The sequence below is a fragment of the Rhincodon typus genome, chromosome 22 (assembly GCF_021869965.1).
Source record: "Rhincodon typus isolate 14 chromosome 22, sRhiTyp1.1, whole genome shotgun sequence".
Taxonomy (NCBI): Eukaryota; Metazoa; Chordata; class Chondrichthyes; order Orectolobiformes; family Rhincodontidae; genus Rhincodon; species Rhincodon typus.
The window spans coordinates 28,040,093-28,056,502 of NC_063353.1; the positions used below are offsets into that span (position 1 = coordinate 28,040,093).

The 16,410-nt window shown below is 41.9% G+C and overlaps 2 protein-coding genes across 4 annotated transcripts in view; both read right to left on the reverse strand.

The window, feature by feature from the left end:
* Window positions 1-16,410, reverse strand: part of LOC109913613 (guanine nucleotide-binding protein G(i) subunit alpha-1) — a 1,176,207-nt gene that overhangs the window by 910,689 nt on the left and 249,108 nt on the right. The window lies entirely within an intron of this gene.
* The window catches only part of LOC109924964 (protein PHTF2), a 78,690-nt gene that overhangs the window by 8,927 nt on the left and 53,353 nt on the right, over window positions 1-16,410 (reverse strand). For 2 of the 3 annotated variants that reach the window (XM_048610363.1, XM_048610365.1), the window contains 2 exons: window positions 9,382-9,513; window positions 876-962 (listed from right to left, as the gene is read on the reverse strand). In XM_048610363.1, coding sequence (XP_048466320.1) covers window positions 876-962; window positions 9,382-9,513 — 219 coding nt within the window. The remainder of the gene's footprint in view (window positions 1-875; window positions 963-9,381; window positions 9,514-16,410) is intronic. The other variant, XM_048610364.1, reaches the window with a different exon arrangement.

Sequence of the window (16,410 nt, forward strand, 5' to 3'; positions counted from 1 at the left end):
TGGTTGAGAAGAAATTAGATAAGAATTCAAAATCACCAGAATACACAAAATAAATAGAAAGAAACTGCCCCCTTAGGCAGAGATTTAAAATGATTGACAAGATAACCAAAGACTAACGAGAAAACTACTTTAATGCAATGAGTGGTTAGGATCTGGAATGCACAGGATAGTAGAGGCAGATTCAATTGTGGCTTTGAAAAGCAATTTAAGTACGTACCTGAAGATAATAATTTGCAGGGAAATGGGTCAAAGCTGGTGAGTGGACCTAGCCTAACTGTTCTTACAGATAGCCCACACAGTCTCCATGTGCCAAATAGCCTCTCTGCACTATAACCATTCATTAATTCTAAGTAACCAGCAGAAATTTAAAAATAGAGAACTGTATTTGATAAGTGGGTCTGTCATCTGAAAGTTCTTCATGGATAGAGGAAAATTAAGATGAACATTTAGTCAAATAACTCCCAGCCCCATTTTGCTTTATTCTCTTGTCCCAAATTTTGGCAGTCAGTTGGAAGGGAAATCCCCCTTTCCTCCTGTGAATGTCAGCACAGGCACTGAACAGGCGAAGCAATCTTCCTCCAGAAACACAAATTCCTCTTTAGCTTATCCTCTGCTATTTTCTGAGTCGATAACTGAAATTATCTTTTCACATTTTCTGATCCTCCCTTTCTGTTCAGATCTTCAAGAGGTTCAGAGGTTTACGTGACCTAAATTAAAACAGTTTCACCCTTGGATAGCTGTATAGCTAACAGTCTGTGTTCTTCGGAAGCAAGAGAACAATGGATGAAACAAAAGGCAAATATTGAACAAATAAAATGTTTTAGCTCATACAAATTCTTAAAATTAAAGTATTAAGTAGTCAGACATGTTCTTACCTGTGCGCAACAAATAAATACTACAGATAGAGTCAACAGGAATGCAGATGAAACAATTACATCTACTGATCGCTGTGGACCTCGTCTCTGTCAGGAGAGATTAATAACTGAATTGGAACTTGAAATATACAAAACAATTTTTTAATGTGTAACAGTTTACAGGCATGGAATAAAATTTATGGATATTAAAAATATATGCAATAAACAATGATTTGCAGAAACTGGAAGACGTTCTAAAATGATCAATTAGCTGAAAATATGGATCTATCGTAATTATTGTCACAGAATTTTCTGTTAAAGACTGTTGTGATTTCTTTAGTATTTAGAAATGATATGAAGGGCCCAGTCTTCAAAGAGAAAAGTGGCATGGTAACAAGATAACAGTAGACACTAAAGAAATTCTTTAAATAAAAAGTTGGCCACACAACTGCTTGATTAAGAATGAAAAGGTAAATTAATAAGGCCAGAAAACTAGAATATATTCAAAACTTACAAAAACTACTAACACAATTATAATTACAGAACATCCTCAAATATTGTGATTGTATAAATTTTCACATTTTACAAGTTGTCATTTTTATAGCAATAGTTTATCCAAAGTTCCTAACAGAAGAAAATCCATTACATCACAATGAAACTAAAAATACACCATGTGCAAGCCATGACAGACACATTTGACAGATCATCTTGTCTGACAACAGACAATGCTGAATTCATATCCATTAGAACCAAACATGAAACATACCTTAGCCTTAAAACATTCATTCCCTCCACTACTGACATAATTGGCAACAGTATGGACACTTACAAGATACACTGTCATACTTCTTTTTAAAAAAATTCAAAGTACAGTCTTAAAGGAACCACACATTTTAGCTTCCTGGCTTGTTGTGTTCTTCCAGCCTCCTGTTTTTTTGCAACAATATGCTTTCTCTGTATTAGACTGATAATTTTGTGATTATTAAAGAAACCTGGTTGATATAGCTTTCCATTCAATGAAGTAGAATTGGTTAAAACAATAAAAATATGTATGATTTCCCCTCTAATTAATCAAAACCAATTACACACTCACAAATATTCTTTCATTTTTCTCATTCATGGGATGTGGGCATCACTGGCTGCCAGCATTTATTGCCCATCCCTAGTTGCCCTTGGGAATGTGGTCCTGAGCTGCCTTCTTGAACCGCTGCAGTCCACCTACTGTGGTGGAGCCACAATTCCCTAAGGGAGGGAATTCCAGGATTTTGACCCAGTGACAGCAAAGGAATAGCAATATGTTTCCAAGTCAGGATAGTGAGTGGCTTGGAGGGGAACCTGCGGGTGGTGGTGTTTGCATGGATCTGCTGCACTGCCCTTGTCCTTCTCAATGGAAATGGTCGTGGATTTGGAAGGTGCTATCTAAGGATCTTCGGTGCATTTCTGCAGTGCTGTTTCACAGTACATACTGCCGCTACCGAGCGAGGATGGTGGAGGAAGTGGATGCTTGTGGAGCAGTACCAACAAGCAGGCTGCTTTATCCTGAATGGTGTTAAGCATAGAGTCATAGAGACATACAGCGCAGAAACAGACCCTTCGGTCCAACTTGTGCATGCTGACTAGATATCCTATATAAATCTAGTCCCATTTGCTAGCATTTGGCCCATATCTCTCTAAACACTTCCTATTCATATACCCATTCAGATGCCTTTCAAACGTTGTAATCATACCAGCCTCCACTACTTCCTCTGGCAGCTCATTCCATATGCGCACCACCCTCTGTGTGAAAAAGTTGCCCCTTAGGTCCCTTTTATATCTTCCCCCTCTCACCTTAAACCCATGCCTTCTAGTTTTGTACTTCCCCACCCCAGGGAAAAGACCTTACCTATTTACCCTATCCATGCCCCTTATGATTTTATAAACGTCTATAAGGTCACCCTTCAGCCTCTGATGCTGCAGGGAAAATAGACCTGGCCTATTCAGCCTCTCCCTGTAGCTCAAACCCACCATCCCTGGCAACATCCCCATAAATCTTTTCTGAACCCTTTCAAGTTTCCTTCCTGTAGGAGGGAAACCAGGATTAAATGCAGTATTCCAAAAGTGGCCTAACCAACGTCCTGTACAGCTGCAACATAACCTCCCAACTGCTATACACAATGCACTGACCAATAAAAGCCACCTTCACTATCCTGTCTACCTGCGACTCCATTTCCAAGGAACTATGAACCTGCCCTCCAAGGTCTCGTTATTCAGTAACACTCCGCAGTACCTTAGCATTAACTGTATCAGTCCTGCCCTGATTTGTCTTTCCAAAATGCAGCACCTCGCAGTTTTATAAATTAAACTCCATTGGCCCATCTGATCAAGATCCTGTTATATTCTGAGGTAACTTTCTTCGCTGTCCACTATATCTCCAATTTTAGTGTCATCTGCAGACTTGCTAACCATATCTCCTATGTTCAAATCCAAATCATTTGTATAAATGACAAAAAAGCAGTGGACCCAGCACCAATCCTTGTGGCACACCACTGGGTACAGGCCTCCAGTCTGTAAAGCAACCCTCCACCACCACCCTCTGTCTTCTACCTTTATGCCAGTTCTGTATCCAATAGCTAGTTCTCCCTGTATTCATGTGATCTAACCTTGCTAACCAGTCTATCATGGGGAACTTTGTCAAACACCTCACTGAAGTCCATGTGGATCATATCCACCACTCCTCCTTCATCAATTCTCTTCATTATTTCTTTAAAAAAACTCAATTAAGTTAGTGAGGCACGAGATTTGTTCGTTCTATTTCAGGAGCTTTTAAACTAATTGAGGGGTGGGGGTCCTAAGCAGCAGTAAGAATAGAAAAATAGATGAGGATGGTTCTGAAACAGAAAAGAGCAAGTTAATTAAAAAGGCCGACAAGAGCTAGTCAGAGAATGAGGCAACTGAAGAATTAAACTGCATTTATTTCAATGCAAGGGGTCGTACAGGTAAGGCTGATGAACTCAAGGGCACATGTGAGAACATAGCTCTGGATCATCACAACTATTAGAAAAACTTGGCTGAAGGAAGGACAGGACTGGCAGCTCAATGTTCCAGGTTTTAGTGCTACAGAAGGGAAGGAAAGAGAGGAGGGAGAGATGGCATTTTTGATTAAGGAAGACATTACTACTGTAATTAGAGAGGATATTTCTGAAGGATCATCCAGTGAAACTATATGAATAATTATAAATAAGAAAGGGATGATGATCACCTTGATAGGACTGTATTATAGGCCCCTCCCAACAGTCAGCTGGAAATTGAGCAGCAAATATAGAGAGACCTCAGATGTATAGAAAATGATGCTGGAGAGATAGTAGTGGGGAACAAGAAAATGGCTGAGGAACTGAATAATTACTTTGCGTCAATCTTCACAGTGGAATACATGAGTAATATCACAAAAAAATCAAGGGAGTTGGGGGCAGAGATGAGTAAGGTGGCTATCACCAAGGTGAAGGTGCTAGAAAAACTGAATGCCTGGAAGGTGGATAAATCACCAGGACCAGATGGACTACAATCCCGAGTCTTAAGGAGATAGCTGAAGAGATGGTGGAGGCATTAATGGTGATCTTTCGGAATCGCTATAGTCAGGGAGGGTCTCAGAGGACTGGGAAATCACTGAAGTGACACCCCTGTTTAAAAAGGGAGTAAAGCAGAAGGCTGAAAATTGTAGCGATTAGCCTAACCTCGGTCGTGGGTAAGATTTTGCAGTCGATTGTGAAGGATGGGATTTCTGAATACTTGGAAGTGCATGGTAAAACAGGGCAAAGTCAGCATGGCTTCATCAAGGGGAGGTCATGCCTGACAAATCTGTTAGAATTCTTTGAGGAAGAAACAAGCAGATTAGACCAAGGACAGCCAATGGATATTATCTATCTGGACTTCAAGAAGGCCTTTGACAAGGTGCCGCACAGGAGGCTGCGGAATAAGATGAGGGCCCATGATGTGAGAGGCAAAGTGCTAGCATGGATAGAAGATTGGCTTTCTGGCAGAAAGCAGAGAGTGGGGTTCAAAGGGTCTTTCTCAGGATGGCAACTGGTGACAAGTGATGTTCCACAAGGATCAGTGCTGGCACCACAACTTTTCACTTTATACATTAATGATCTAGATGAAGGAACTGAGGGCATTCTGCCACGTTTGCAAATGATACAAAGATAGGTAGAGGGACAGGTAGTATGGAGGATACGGGGAGGCTGCAGAAGGATTTGGACAGGTTAGGAGAGTGGGCAAAGAAGTGGCAGATGGAGTACAACGTGGGAAAGTGAGAGGTCATGCACTTTGGTAAGAAGAATAGAAGCATGGACTATTTTCTAAATGGGGAGAAAATTCAGAAGGCTGAAGTGCAAAGAGACTTGGGAGTTCTAGTTCAGGATTCTCTCAATGTAAACTTGCAGGACGAGTCAGTAGTTAGGAAGGCAAATGCAATTTTAGCATTTATTTTGAGAGGACTTGAATATAAAAGAAGGGATGTACTTCTGGTCAGGCTGCATTTGGAGTGTTGTGCACAGTTTTGGGCCCTGGAGCGGGTTCAGAGGAGGTTCACGAGAATGGTTCCAGGAATGAAAAGCTTAACATGTGAGGAATGTTTGAGGACTCTGGGTCTATACTCAATGGAAATTTAGAAGGATGATGGAGTATCTAATTGAAACTTACAGAATACTGAATGGCCTGGACAGAGTGGATGTTGGGAAGATATTTCCATTGGTAGGAGAGACTAGGACCCAAGTGCACTTTCAAAAGTTGATTGGAGTAGACTGTTCACAGGTAAAAGGACGGCTGACAAGTGGAAGGCTTTTAAAAGTGTAGTAACGAGAATTTAGAGGCATTATGTTCCTGCTGGAGTGAAGGGTAAGACTTGTAAGAGGAGGGAACAATGGATGAACAAAGATATTGAGGTTCGAGTCAAGAATAAGAAAGCATTGTGTACTGGATATAGATGACTGGGATCAAATGAATCTCTTGAAGAGTATAAAGAGTGGGATTCAGGGTGAGCTTGCCAATTGTCACAAAATTGGCTTGACAGCAGGAAGAGGGTGGTCATGAAGGATTGTTTTTCAGACTGGAGGCCTGTGACCAACGATGTTCCAAAGGGATCGGTACTGGGTCCACTTTTGCTTGTCATTTAAAGAAATGATTTGGATTAGAATATAGGAGGCATGGTTAGTAAATCTGCAGTTGACACCAACATTAGTGATATAGTGGACAGTGAAGAAGATTATCTAAGATTACAAAGAGATTTTGATCAATTGGGTCATCGGGCTGAGGAGCAGCAGATGGAGTTTAATCTGGATAAATGCAAAGTATTGCATTTTGGTAAAACAAACAAGGGCAGGACTTAATTAATAGTAGGGCCCTGGGTAGTGTTGTAGAAGAGAGGAAGTGGTGGATGCAGATACTATTATAACATTTAAAAGACATTTGAATAAGTACATTAAGCAGACAGGGCACCTGCCATTACATTTTAATGCATTTTAATGTATTATCTGAAAGACAGCACCTCCAATAATGCAGCAATCCTACAGTACTGATTTGACTTTTGCATTCAAGACTTGAAGCAACTTAATCGCACAGCCTTCTGAATCAGAGGGAAGACTGCTATCAACTGAGCCACAGCTAACACGTACAGGCTCAGCTTAATTTGTTTTTCATTGCAGCTCACACAGCTTTTAGAAACTGTTATGTTGCAATTCGTCAATGCATATGCCACTGCACTATTAAATAGAAACACAACAACCCTCACCCCAGCCAACTCTTCTGTCTCTTCTGCAGCATCCTTCAACATTTATCAGCATCCTGTCTCTAGCACATTGTAGTCCGAGCAGCGGCCACTGTTCCGAGTAACAGTATGGAGACTACAGAGCTAATTGTTTGGCAGCTCTCCAAGATGTGACTTGTATTTGAGTGAGGGGCAGAAGTCCTGCCTCCATTACCACAGCGCATTAATGGATCCGGAGCTGATGGGCTTACATTTCCCACTGACCCTTCTAGTAGTCTAGCAGGAATCTCTACACGCAGGAAAAAATTCTGCCTCCAATTTTGTGAAAATACCCATGGGAAACCCATGTTTGCCTCTCACTTTGATGGATGGCTATTAAATATCAACTGTAGGATTATCATTGAAAATGTTATTCTCGTGTTACTTTTCCTTGATCATTTCCAGTGTTGTATGAAATATAATCGACCAAAAATATTAATTGCTTTTCATAGAAATCAGAAAGAATTCACAACATGGAAAGAGACCATTTGGGCCATCACGTCTCTACTGACCAACAAAGGAGACAGAGCATTATTAAATCTTTCAACAATGGAATATTCAATTAACTGAAGGTGAGGAAACTTGAATTCACTGAGGTAATTAATTCCTTAAAAATGAATGCATAACCTCTAACTGTCCAATATTAAGCAAGTAAGACCTGTATGAATTAGACAGATTACAGCTTAACAACACAAGGATTAACATCCTGACAGGGAGATGCTGTTGGAGACAGTTTCATCTAGACTGGCAAAGGGATGCAAACCGGAGGGGGAGCTCAGTTTGGAGGGAAGGAAAACTGGTAACACTAAGAAAAAGGCAAAATTAGAAGACAGATAAAGCAAAGGCAAGCATCAACTAGAATCTGAATGTAGAATAATATTAAAAAGGCAGAATTAAAGGCACATATCTGAATGCACACAGCATTCACAACAAGGTTGACATTTTGAACAGGCACATTGAAAGGGACATGATTTAATTGCTATTATCAAGACACGGCTACAGCGTGAGCAAGATTGGGCACTGAACATCCAAGGGTATCTGACATTTAAGAAAGTTAAAGAAAAAAAGGAAAAGATGAGATAGCGCTCTTAATAGGCTCAAGATCAGTAAGTTATTGAGAGAGGGATCTTAGATGAAAGGATCAAGATGTAGAATGAGTTTGGGCATTGCTGAGGAACAGCAAGAGACAGCAAACAATGGTGGAAGCTGTTCATCAACACTGCACAATAGTAGTGATGTTGGGCACAGTTTAAATCAGGAAATTAGGGATACGTTTAATATGGTTAATACAGAAATAATGAGTGACGTTAATTTACATACATAGAGTAAATCTAATCTGCACTAATGCTGTGGAGGATGAACTCCTGGAGTTTGTATGTGGTCGAGACCTCGTTGCTAAAGACTGGTTATCTAGTCATGTTTTATTAACACAATTACACCTATCATTACCAGAAGCTGTAATTTGGTATTTTGCTACACTAATGGAGACCCTTTTGAATTCTTGCAATCCAAGATCACTAGTTAGTGCCAACTGCTCTTTATTTTGTTGCAGCCAATTTAAAAGCAGGCATCACCAATAAATTCATACAAATTGGACTTAGATTATAAATGAACTATTTCCCAAATGTTCAGCAGGCAAGACCAATATTGAATAGCTCACATTTAGCTACAAAAACAGTAATCTTTAAACCTGTAGTGTGCCCTTGACAGGACTGAGTGCACCAAAGGACTGAGTAAAAACAGAAACTGATGGAGAAACTCAGCAGGCTTGGCATCATCCGTGGGAGAAAGCAGAGCTAACATTTTGGACCAGATTCTAAACATTAACTCAGTCTTCTCCCCACAGATGCTGCCAGACATGCTGAATTTCTCCAGAAATTTCTGTTTTTGTTTCAGATCTTCAGCATCTGCAGTTCTTTGTTTTATTTAAGAGACTGAGCAGATATGGGAACAGCATGGGGGAATGTCATGAGGACTATTTTCTCATAGAAGTACATTTTTATACTTCATGGCTTAATGTTTCAAGATAAATTACTAGGCTATGCAAGGATTCACTTTTAGAAAAACAATCCTTTATAAATTGGGAGCAGTGTTTATGTTCCTTCAAAATATTGTGACAAATTTTCTCTTTGATTTGGCACTAAAACAGCTGAATCTGGCCTCCTGTACAAACAGTAAAGTTTGCCCCATGCCATCCTGATATCTGGCTACCTGGCTCACTGCTTTCACCTCACAAGAAAAGCTAAACATGTGCTCCTTAGTCACTGATAAAGGGACCAAGAACAGGATTTCACTTTGAAAAAAGGTCACCATCTTTGGCAGTAACAGTATCTCACCTGGTTTGAATCTCTTGGCATAGCAGATTTCCAGCTATCATTTCATACCATATCAACCTCAATGTAACACGTGAAGTTAGGTCACAGATCAGCAATGATGTCATTAAAATGGTGGATGAAAACTCAGGGGGCTAAATAGCCTACTCCTGTTCTAATACTCAGCCCCTTACGTGCCAGAGAAGTGGGAACACCCAACACAGACGTCTCTCATACTGACCTGGGACCTCTAACCTGGTTGGTCCTAAAAGTGCAGGCAAAGCTTAAACATTTAAAAGGCCAACCGAGATTTCAAACTGGCATACTTAGGTTTTGCCTTTCCTCAAGCATTCCACAGGGCTCCTGTTACAGGGCAAGTCTAGCAGAATGATCATATGTATTTAACCTCATAATTACATTAATAAATTGGATTTACCTTGAGATACGAACGTAATGAGAGCCATATTTTAATATTTTGCACCTTCTTGAGACGAAAATGAGGAACTTCAGACTTTCTAGCTCGTCTTGCTGATGTTAAATGGCCAAACAATTTGGCAAATAGTAATCTCTATGAAAGAAAAATATGTTGTTTGATTATTCCTTAAAATTATTTTTCATCAAAACAAATTAAAAAAAAGGAAAATGATATCAATATTCATTTGTCTGAAACATCAGCAATCAAGACAAGTTCAGCTGGATTTTATTGCATCTAATTGATATGATAATACGCTAAGGGTAAATTACAATTGTCTGAGATTTTCTGAAACACTGTATTATACAAATTGCACTAAAATTTCCCAAGAATCTCAGCATATACCAAAACAAGAAATCTCACAGGAAGACAGTGAAAATTAGCATAAAGAGAAAAGAGCAAATGATACCTTACACAAACAGGGTCATAAGAGACAGCTAAACCTGTACGACCCATTGGTCAGAAAAACACTTCCAATTTTGAACATTCAACTTTCGATAGGATAAAGGACACACAGAGTGAATATAATTGAACTAGTATATTGATATCCAAGGCATAACACTGAAATTATAGAACATAGAACATTACAGCGCAGTACAGGCCCTTCGGCCCTCGATGTTGCGCCGACCTGTGAAACCAATCTGAAGCCCATCTAACCTAAACTATTCCATTATCATCCATATGTTTATCCAATGACCATTTAAATGCCCTTAAAGTTGGCGAGTCTACTATTTTTGCAGGCAAGGCATTCCACGCCCTTACTACTCTCTGAGTAAAGAGCCTACCTCTGACATCTGTCCTATATCTATCACCCCTCAATTTAAAGCTATGTCCCCTCGTGCTAGCCATCACCATCCGAGGAAAAAGGCTCCCACTGTCCACCCTATCCAATCCTCTGATCATCTTGTATGTCTCTATCAAGTCACCTCTTAACCTTCTTCTCTCTAACGAAAACAGCCTCAAGACCCTCAGCCTTTCCTCATAAGACCTTCCCTCCATACCGGGCAACATCCTGGTAAATCTCCTCTGCACCCTTTCCAATGCTTCCACGTCCTTCCTATAATGCGGTGACCAGAACTGTACGCAATACTCCAAGTGCGGCCGCACCAGAGTTTTGTACAGCTGCAACGTGACCTCATGGCTCCGAAACTCAATCCCTCTACCAATAAAACCTAACATACTGTACGCCTTCTTAACAACGCTATCAACCTGGGTGGCAACTTTCAGTGATCTATGCACATGGACACCGAGATCTTTCTGCTCATCCACACTACCAAGAATCTTACCATTAGCCCAGTACTCTGTATTCCTGTTACTCCTTCCAAAGTGAATCACCTCACACTTTTCCGCATTAAACTCCATTTGCCACCTCTCAGCCCAGCTCTGCAGCTTATCTATGTCCCTCTGTAACCTGCAACATCCTTCCGCACTATCCACAACTCCACCAACTTTGGTGTCATCCGCAAATTTACTAACCCATCCTTCTACGCCCTCATCCAGGTCATTTATAAAAATGACAAACAGCAGTGGCCCCAAAACAGATCCTTGAGGTACACCACTAGTAACTGAACTCCAGGATGAACATTTCCCATCAATCACCACCCTCGGTCTTCTTACAGCTAGCCAATTTCTGATCCAAACCGCTAAATCACCCTCAATCCCATGCCTCCGTATTTTCTGCAATAGCCTACCATGGGGAACCTTATCAAACGCTTTACTGAAATCCATATACACCACATCAACCGCTTTACCCTCATCCACCTGTTTGGTCACCTTCTCAAAAGAACTCAATAAAGGTTTGTGAGGCACGACCTACCCTTCACAAAACCGTGTTGACTATCCCTAATCAAATTATTCCTTTCTAGATGATTATAAATCCTATCTCTTATAATCCTTTCCAACACTTTACCCACAACCGAAGTAAGGCTCACTGGTCTATAATTACCAGGGTTGTCTCTACTCCCCTTCTTGAACAAGGGGACAACATTTGCTAGTCTCCAGTCTTCTGGCACTATTCCTGAAGACAATGACGACATAAAGATCAAAGCCAAAGGCTCTGCAATCTCCTCTCTAGCTTCCCAGAGAATCCTAGGATAAATCCCATCCGGCCCAGGGGACTTATCTATTTTCACACCTTCCAGAATTGCTAACACCTCCTCCTTATGAACCTCAATCCCGTCTAGTCTAATAGACTGTATCTCAGTATTCTCCTCGACTACATTGTCTTTTTCCTGTGTGAATACTGACAAAAAATATTCATTTAGCACCTCTCCTATCTCTTCGGACTCCACACACAACTTCCCACTTCTGTCCTTGACTGGCCCCAATCTTACTCTAGTCATTCTTTTATTCCTGACATACCTATAGAAAGCTTTAGGGTTTTCCTTGATCCTACCTGCTAAAGACTTCTCATGTCCCCTCCTGGCTCTTCTTAGCTCTCTCTTTAGGTCCTTCCTGGCTAACTTGTAACTCTCAAGTGCCCTAACTGAGCCTTCACGCCTCATCTCTACATAAGCCTCCTTCTTCCTCTTGACAAGAGATTCAACTTCTTTAGTAAACCACTGTTCCCTCGCTCGACCACTTCCTCCCTGCCTGACAGGTACATACTTCTCAAGGACACGCAGTAGCTGTTCCTTGAACAAGCTCCACATTTCAATTGTGCCCAGCCCCTGCAGTTTCCTTCTCTATCCTATGCATCCTAAATCTTGCCTCATCGCCTCATAATTGCCTTTCCCCCAGCTATAACTCTTGCCCTGCGGTATATACCGATCCCTTTCCATCGCTAAAGTAAACGTAACCGAATTGTGGTCACTATCACCAAAGTGCTCACCTACCTCCAAATCTAACACTGGCCTGGTTCATTACCCAGTACCAAATCCAATGTGGCCTCGCCTCTTGTTGGCCTATCTACATACTGTGTCAGGAAACCCTCCTGCACACATTGGACAAAAACTGACCCATCTAAAGTACTCGAACTATAGCGTTTCCAGTCAATATTTGGGAAGTTAAAGTCCCCCATAACAACTACCCTGTTACTTTCGCTCCTATCCAGAATCATCTTTGCAATCTTTTCCTCTACATCTCTGGAAATTATGAGGACAATCTAAATAAACAAGGACTATTTATTAGAACAGGGAAAATTAAGGGGAGATTATTTTAGGTCTTTTGATTATATGGAACCTTCATGAGCTAAATAAGGAAAAAATTCCATTTGACCAATCATAAAGTGACAAGTTGAACTTTTTAAGCTCCAGAGGAAGGACTGAAAGCACACAGGACAGGAATTTCCAGCTTACATGCCAGCTGCCTGCAAATGGTCAAGGAGCCATTTAAACTAATGCAAGAGACCTATTAGAGACTCTCCTTCGCCAAGAAAAATTTTCCAATCGGCAGGTTGGTCTCCTGTCTGGTCAAGACATGAATCGAGAAAGGAAGCAGCCTCCCAAAAGGCCAATATTTCACTATTTATACAATTCCTTGCACTACCCACAAATGCCTGCCCAGTGGCTGATATCCCTCTCCATGGAAGGGTCTAGTGACTGTGATCATTTTGAGGTATGAGAGTTCAAAAATGCTGAGAGGGTATTTCCATTCCGGGGCATCCCCTCTCTTACTTACCTGCATCAGTATCTTGCACTTCTTCCAGGATTATTCTGTTCTACCCAGTTAGTGATGAAAGTTCACAGAGCCAGAAGATTAACTATTCTTTTCCTCTCCAGGGGAGGCAATTGCCTAGTGGCATTATCACTGGACTGTTAATCTAGAGACCTGGTAATATTCTGAGGTCGCAGGTTTGAAAACTGCTACAGCACATGGTGGAATTTGAATTTTACCAAATATCTGGAATTAGGACTATAATGATGACCATGAAATTGTTGCTAATTGTCAAAAAACTCATCTGGTTCACTGTTGTCCTTTCGGGAAGGAAACTGCCATCCTTACCTGGTCTGGCCTAGACGTGACTCCTGACCCTGACCAGTGATACACTCATCCTGAGTGAATAAAAGAAACTCCACACTTGCTGCCTTAACTACTGAGCATTTATAGCATTTTAAGACCACACTTGAGCGTTTTCTGTACTTAAGCCAATTTGTTTTTAATCCAGCCTGACATTGATCCTCCCCTTTCCATTAGCAACAGTTTTATTAACCAGCCTTATATGTGGTACTTTCCTAAAATCTATACAGTCAACTTCTGATGAATTCTCTTCAATGTTCTGTTAATCCTTCAAATAATTAAATTAGATTAACCAAACATGATTTGCCTTTTTAAATCTATGCTGCTTCTTGATTACCATGTACTTGGAGATGTTTAGTTAATTTATTTTCCTCTGATTCCTAAACGCTTATCCACTACCAATATTAAACCAACCAGCATGCAGTTACTGGGAACGTTCTTACATTCTTTCTTTGAATAGAGGTGTCACGACTATTACTTTATAATTCTCCAGTATATTCCCTGTATCTAGAAAAGATTGGAAGATTATGGTAAGCCTTTCTCCTATCTCTACCCCCACTTCCCAGCGCAACCTGGGATAAAGCCATCCACGCAAGTCAACATCACCAATCAGCTGCAGTCGACTTACCAATACAAGAGATAACAAGGTGTAGAGCTGGATGAACACAGCAGGCCAAGCAGCATCATAGGAGCAGGAAGGCTGACGTTTCAGGCCTAGACCCTTCATCAGAAATGGGGGAGGGGAAGGGGGTTCTGAAATAAATAGGGAGAGAGGGGGAGGCAGATAGAAGATGGATAGAGGAGAAGATAGGTGGAGAGGAAACAGACAGGTCAAAGAGGCGGGGATGGAGCCAGTAGAGGTGAGTGTAGGTGGGGAGGTAGAGAGGGGATAGGTCAGTCCAGGGAGGACGGACAGGTCAAGGGGGCAGGATGTATTTAGTAGGTAGGAGATGGTGGTGGGCTTGAGGTAGGAGGAGGGGATAGGTGGGAGGAAGGACAGGTTAGGGAGGCGGGGACGAGCTGGGCTGGTTTTGGGATGCGGTAGGGGGAGGGGAGATTTTGAAGCTTGTGAAATCCACATTGATGCCATTGGGCTGCAGGGTTCCCAAGCGGAAAATGAGTTGCTGTTCCTGCAACCTTCGGGTGGCATCGTTGTGGCACTGCAGGAGGCCCAGGATGGACATGTCATCTGAGGAATGGGAGGGGAAGTTGAAATGGTTCGCGACTGGGAGGTGCAGTTGTTTATTGCGAACCCCTCAGTGATCGAGAACGCCCTCCACTGTCTCCCGCATTTCCCGCAACTCATCCCTCACACCCCGTCCCCGCAATAACAACCAAAAAAGGATCCCCCTCGTCCTCACGTACCACCCCACCAACCTTCGGATCCAACGCATCATCCTCCGACACTTCCGCCATCTGCAATCCGACCCCACCACCAAAGACATTTTTCCCTCCCCACCCTTATCTGCTTTCCGGAGGGACCACTCTCTCCGTGACTCCCTTGTACGCTCCACACTCCCCTCCAGCCCCACCACACCTGGCACTTTTCCCTGCAACTACAGGAAGTGCTACACCTGCCCCCATACCTCCTCCCTCACCCCCATCCCAGGCCCCAAGAAGACTTTCCACATCAAGCAGATGTTCACCTGCACATCTGCCAATGTGGTATACTGCATCCGCTGTACCCGGTGTGGCCTCCTCTACATCGGGGAAACCAAGCGGAGGCTTGGGGACCGCTTTACAGAACACCTACGCTCGGTTCGCAATAAACAACTGCACCTCCCAGTTGCGAACCATTTCAACTCCCCCTCCCATTCCTCAGACGACATGTCCATCCTGGGCCTCCTGCAGTGCCACAACAATGCCACTCGAAGGTTGCAGGAACAGCAACTCATTTTCCGCTTGGGAACCCTGCAGCCCAATGGTATCAATGTGGATTTCACAAGATTCAAAATCTCCCCTCCCACTACCGCATCCCAAAACCAGCCCAGCTCGTCCCCGCCTCCCTAACCTGTCCTTCCTCCCACCTCAAGCCCTACCCCCATCTTCTATCTACTAACCTCATCCCGCCCCCTTGACCTGTCCGTCCTCCCTGGATTGACCTATCTCCTCCCTACCTCCCCACCTACACTCACCTTTACTGGCTCCATCCCCGCCTCTTTGACCTGTCTGTTTCCTCTCCACCTATCTTCTCCTCTATCCATCTTCTATCCGCCTCCCCCTCTCTCCCTATTTATTTCAGAACCCCCTTCCCCTCCCCCATTTCTGATGAAGGGTCTAGGCCTCAAACGTCAGCCTTCCTGCTCCTATGATGCTGCTTGGCCTGCTGTGTTCATCCAGCTCTACACCTTCTTATCTCAGATTCTCCAGCATCTGCAGTTCCTACTATCTCGACTTACCAATACATTCTGCTTATCAATTTTCACCCCATCTACTACCTTTCCAGTTCTACCAATATTTACCAGCTTCCTCCTCCTTAATAAGTAAGAATACAATGTACCATTAAGTACTCAAGCCTTGCCCTGCACCTGTAAACATATATTACTTTCCTTGTTCCTGATACATCTAATCCCACCTCCTACTTCTCATTTAGTGTTTAAATGCTATTAACAGTTGCTATCTCGAAAGCATAAATTTAAAAACATTATCAAAAAAAAAAGAAACAAGTTAACGTTTTCTACCACAGGATTGGTGTACCTAACAGAAACATTAGTGAAAACAGAATCTGTAAAATCTTTTAAATGTTAAGTAAATAAATATTTAAGAAAGACAATTTTGCACAATATGACAAATAGAAATACAATGTCAGCTGCTTAATAGAGCACAACTTGCTAAATAACCGCCTTATGTTCTATAAATTCTATGATTTTCCTTTCATAATAGTATTGTAATTCTTTATATTCCCTCTTGATATCATTTTGTACCAAATTCATTTTCCTCTTCTTCCTTCTCCATTTCACTGCTTCAATAAAACTTGATAAAAATGATTTCCACAAAATTGATGCTCTATTAAGTTTGGCAAGCTCAGACTTATAA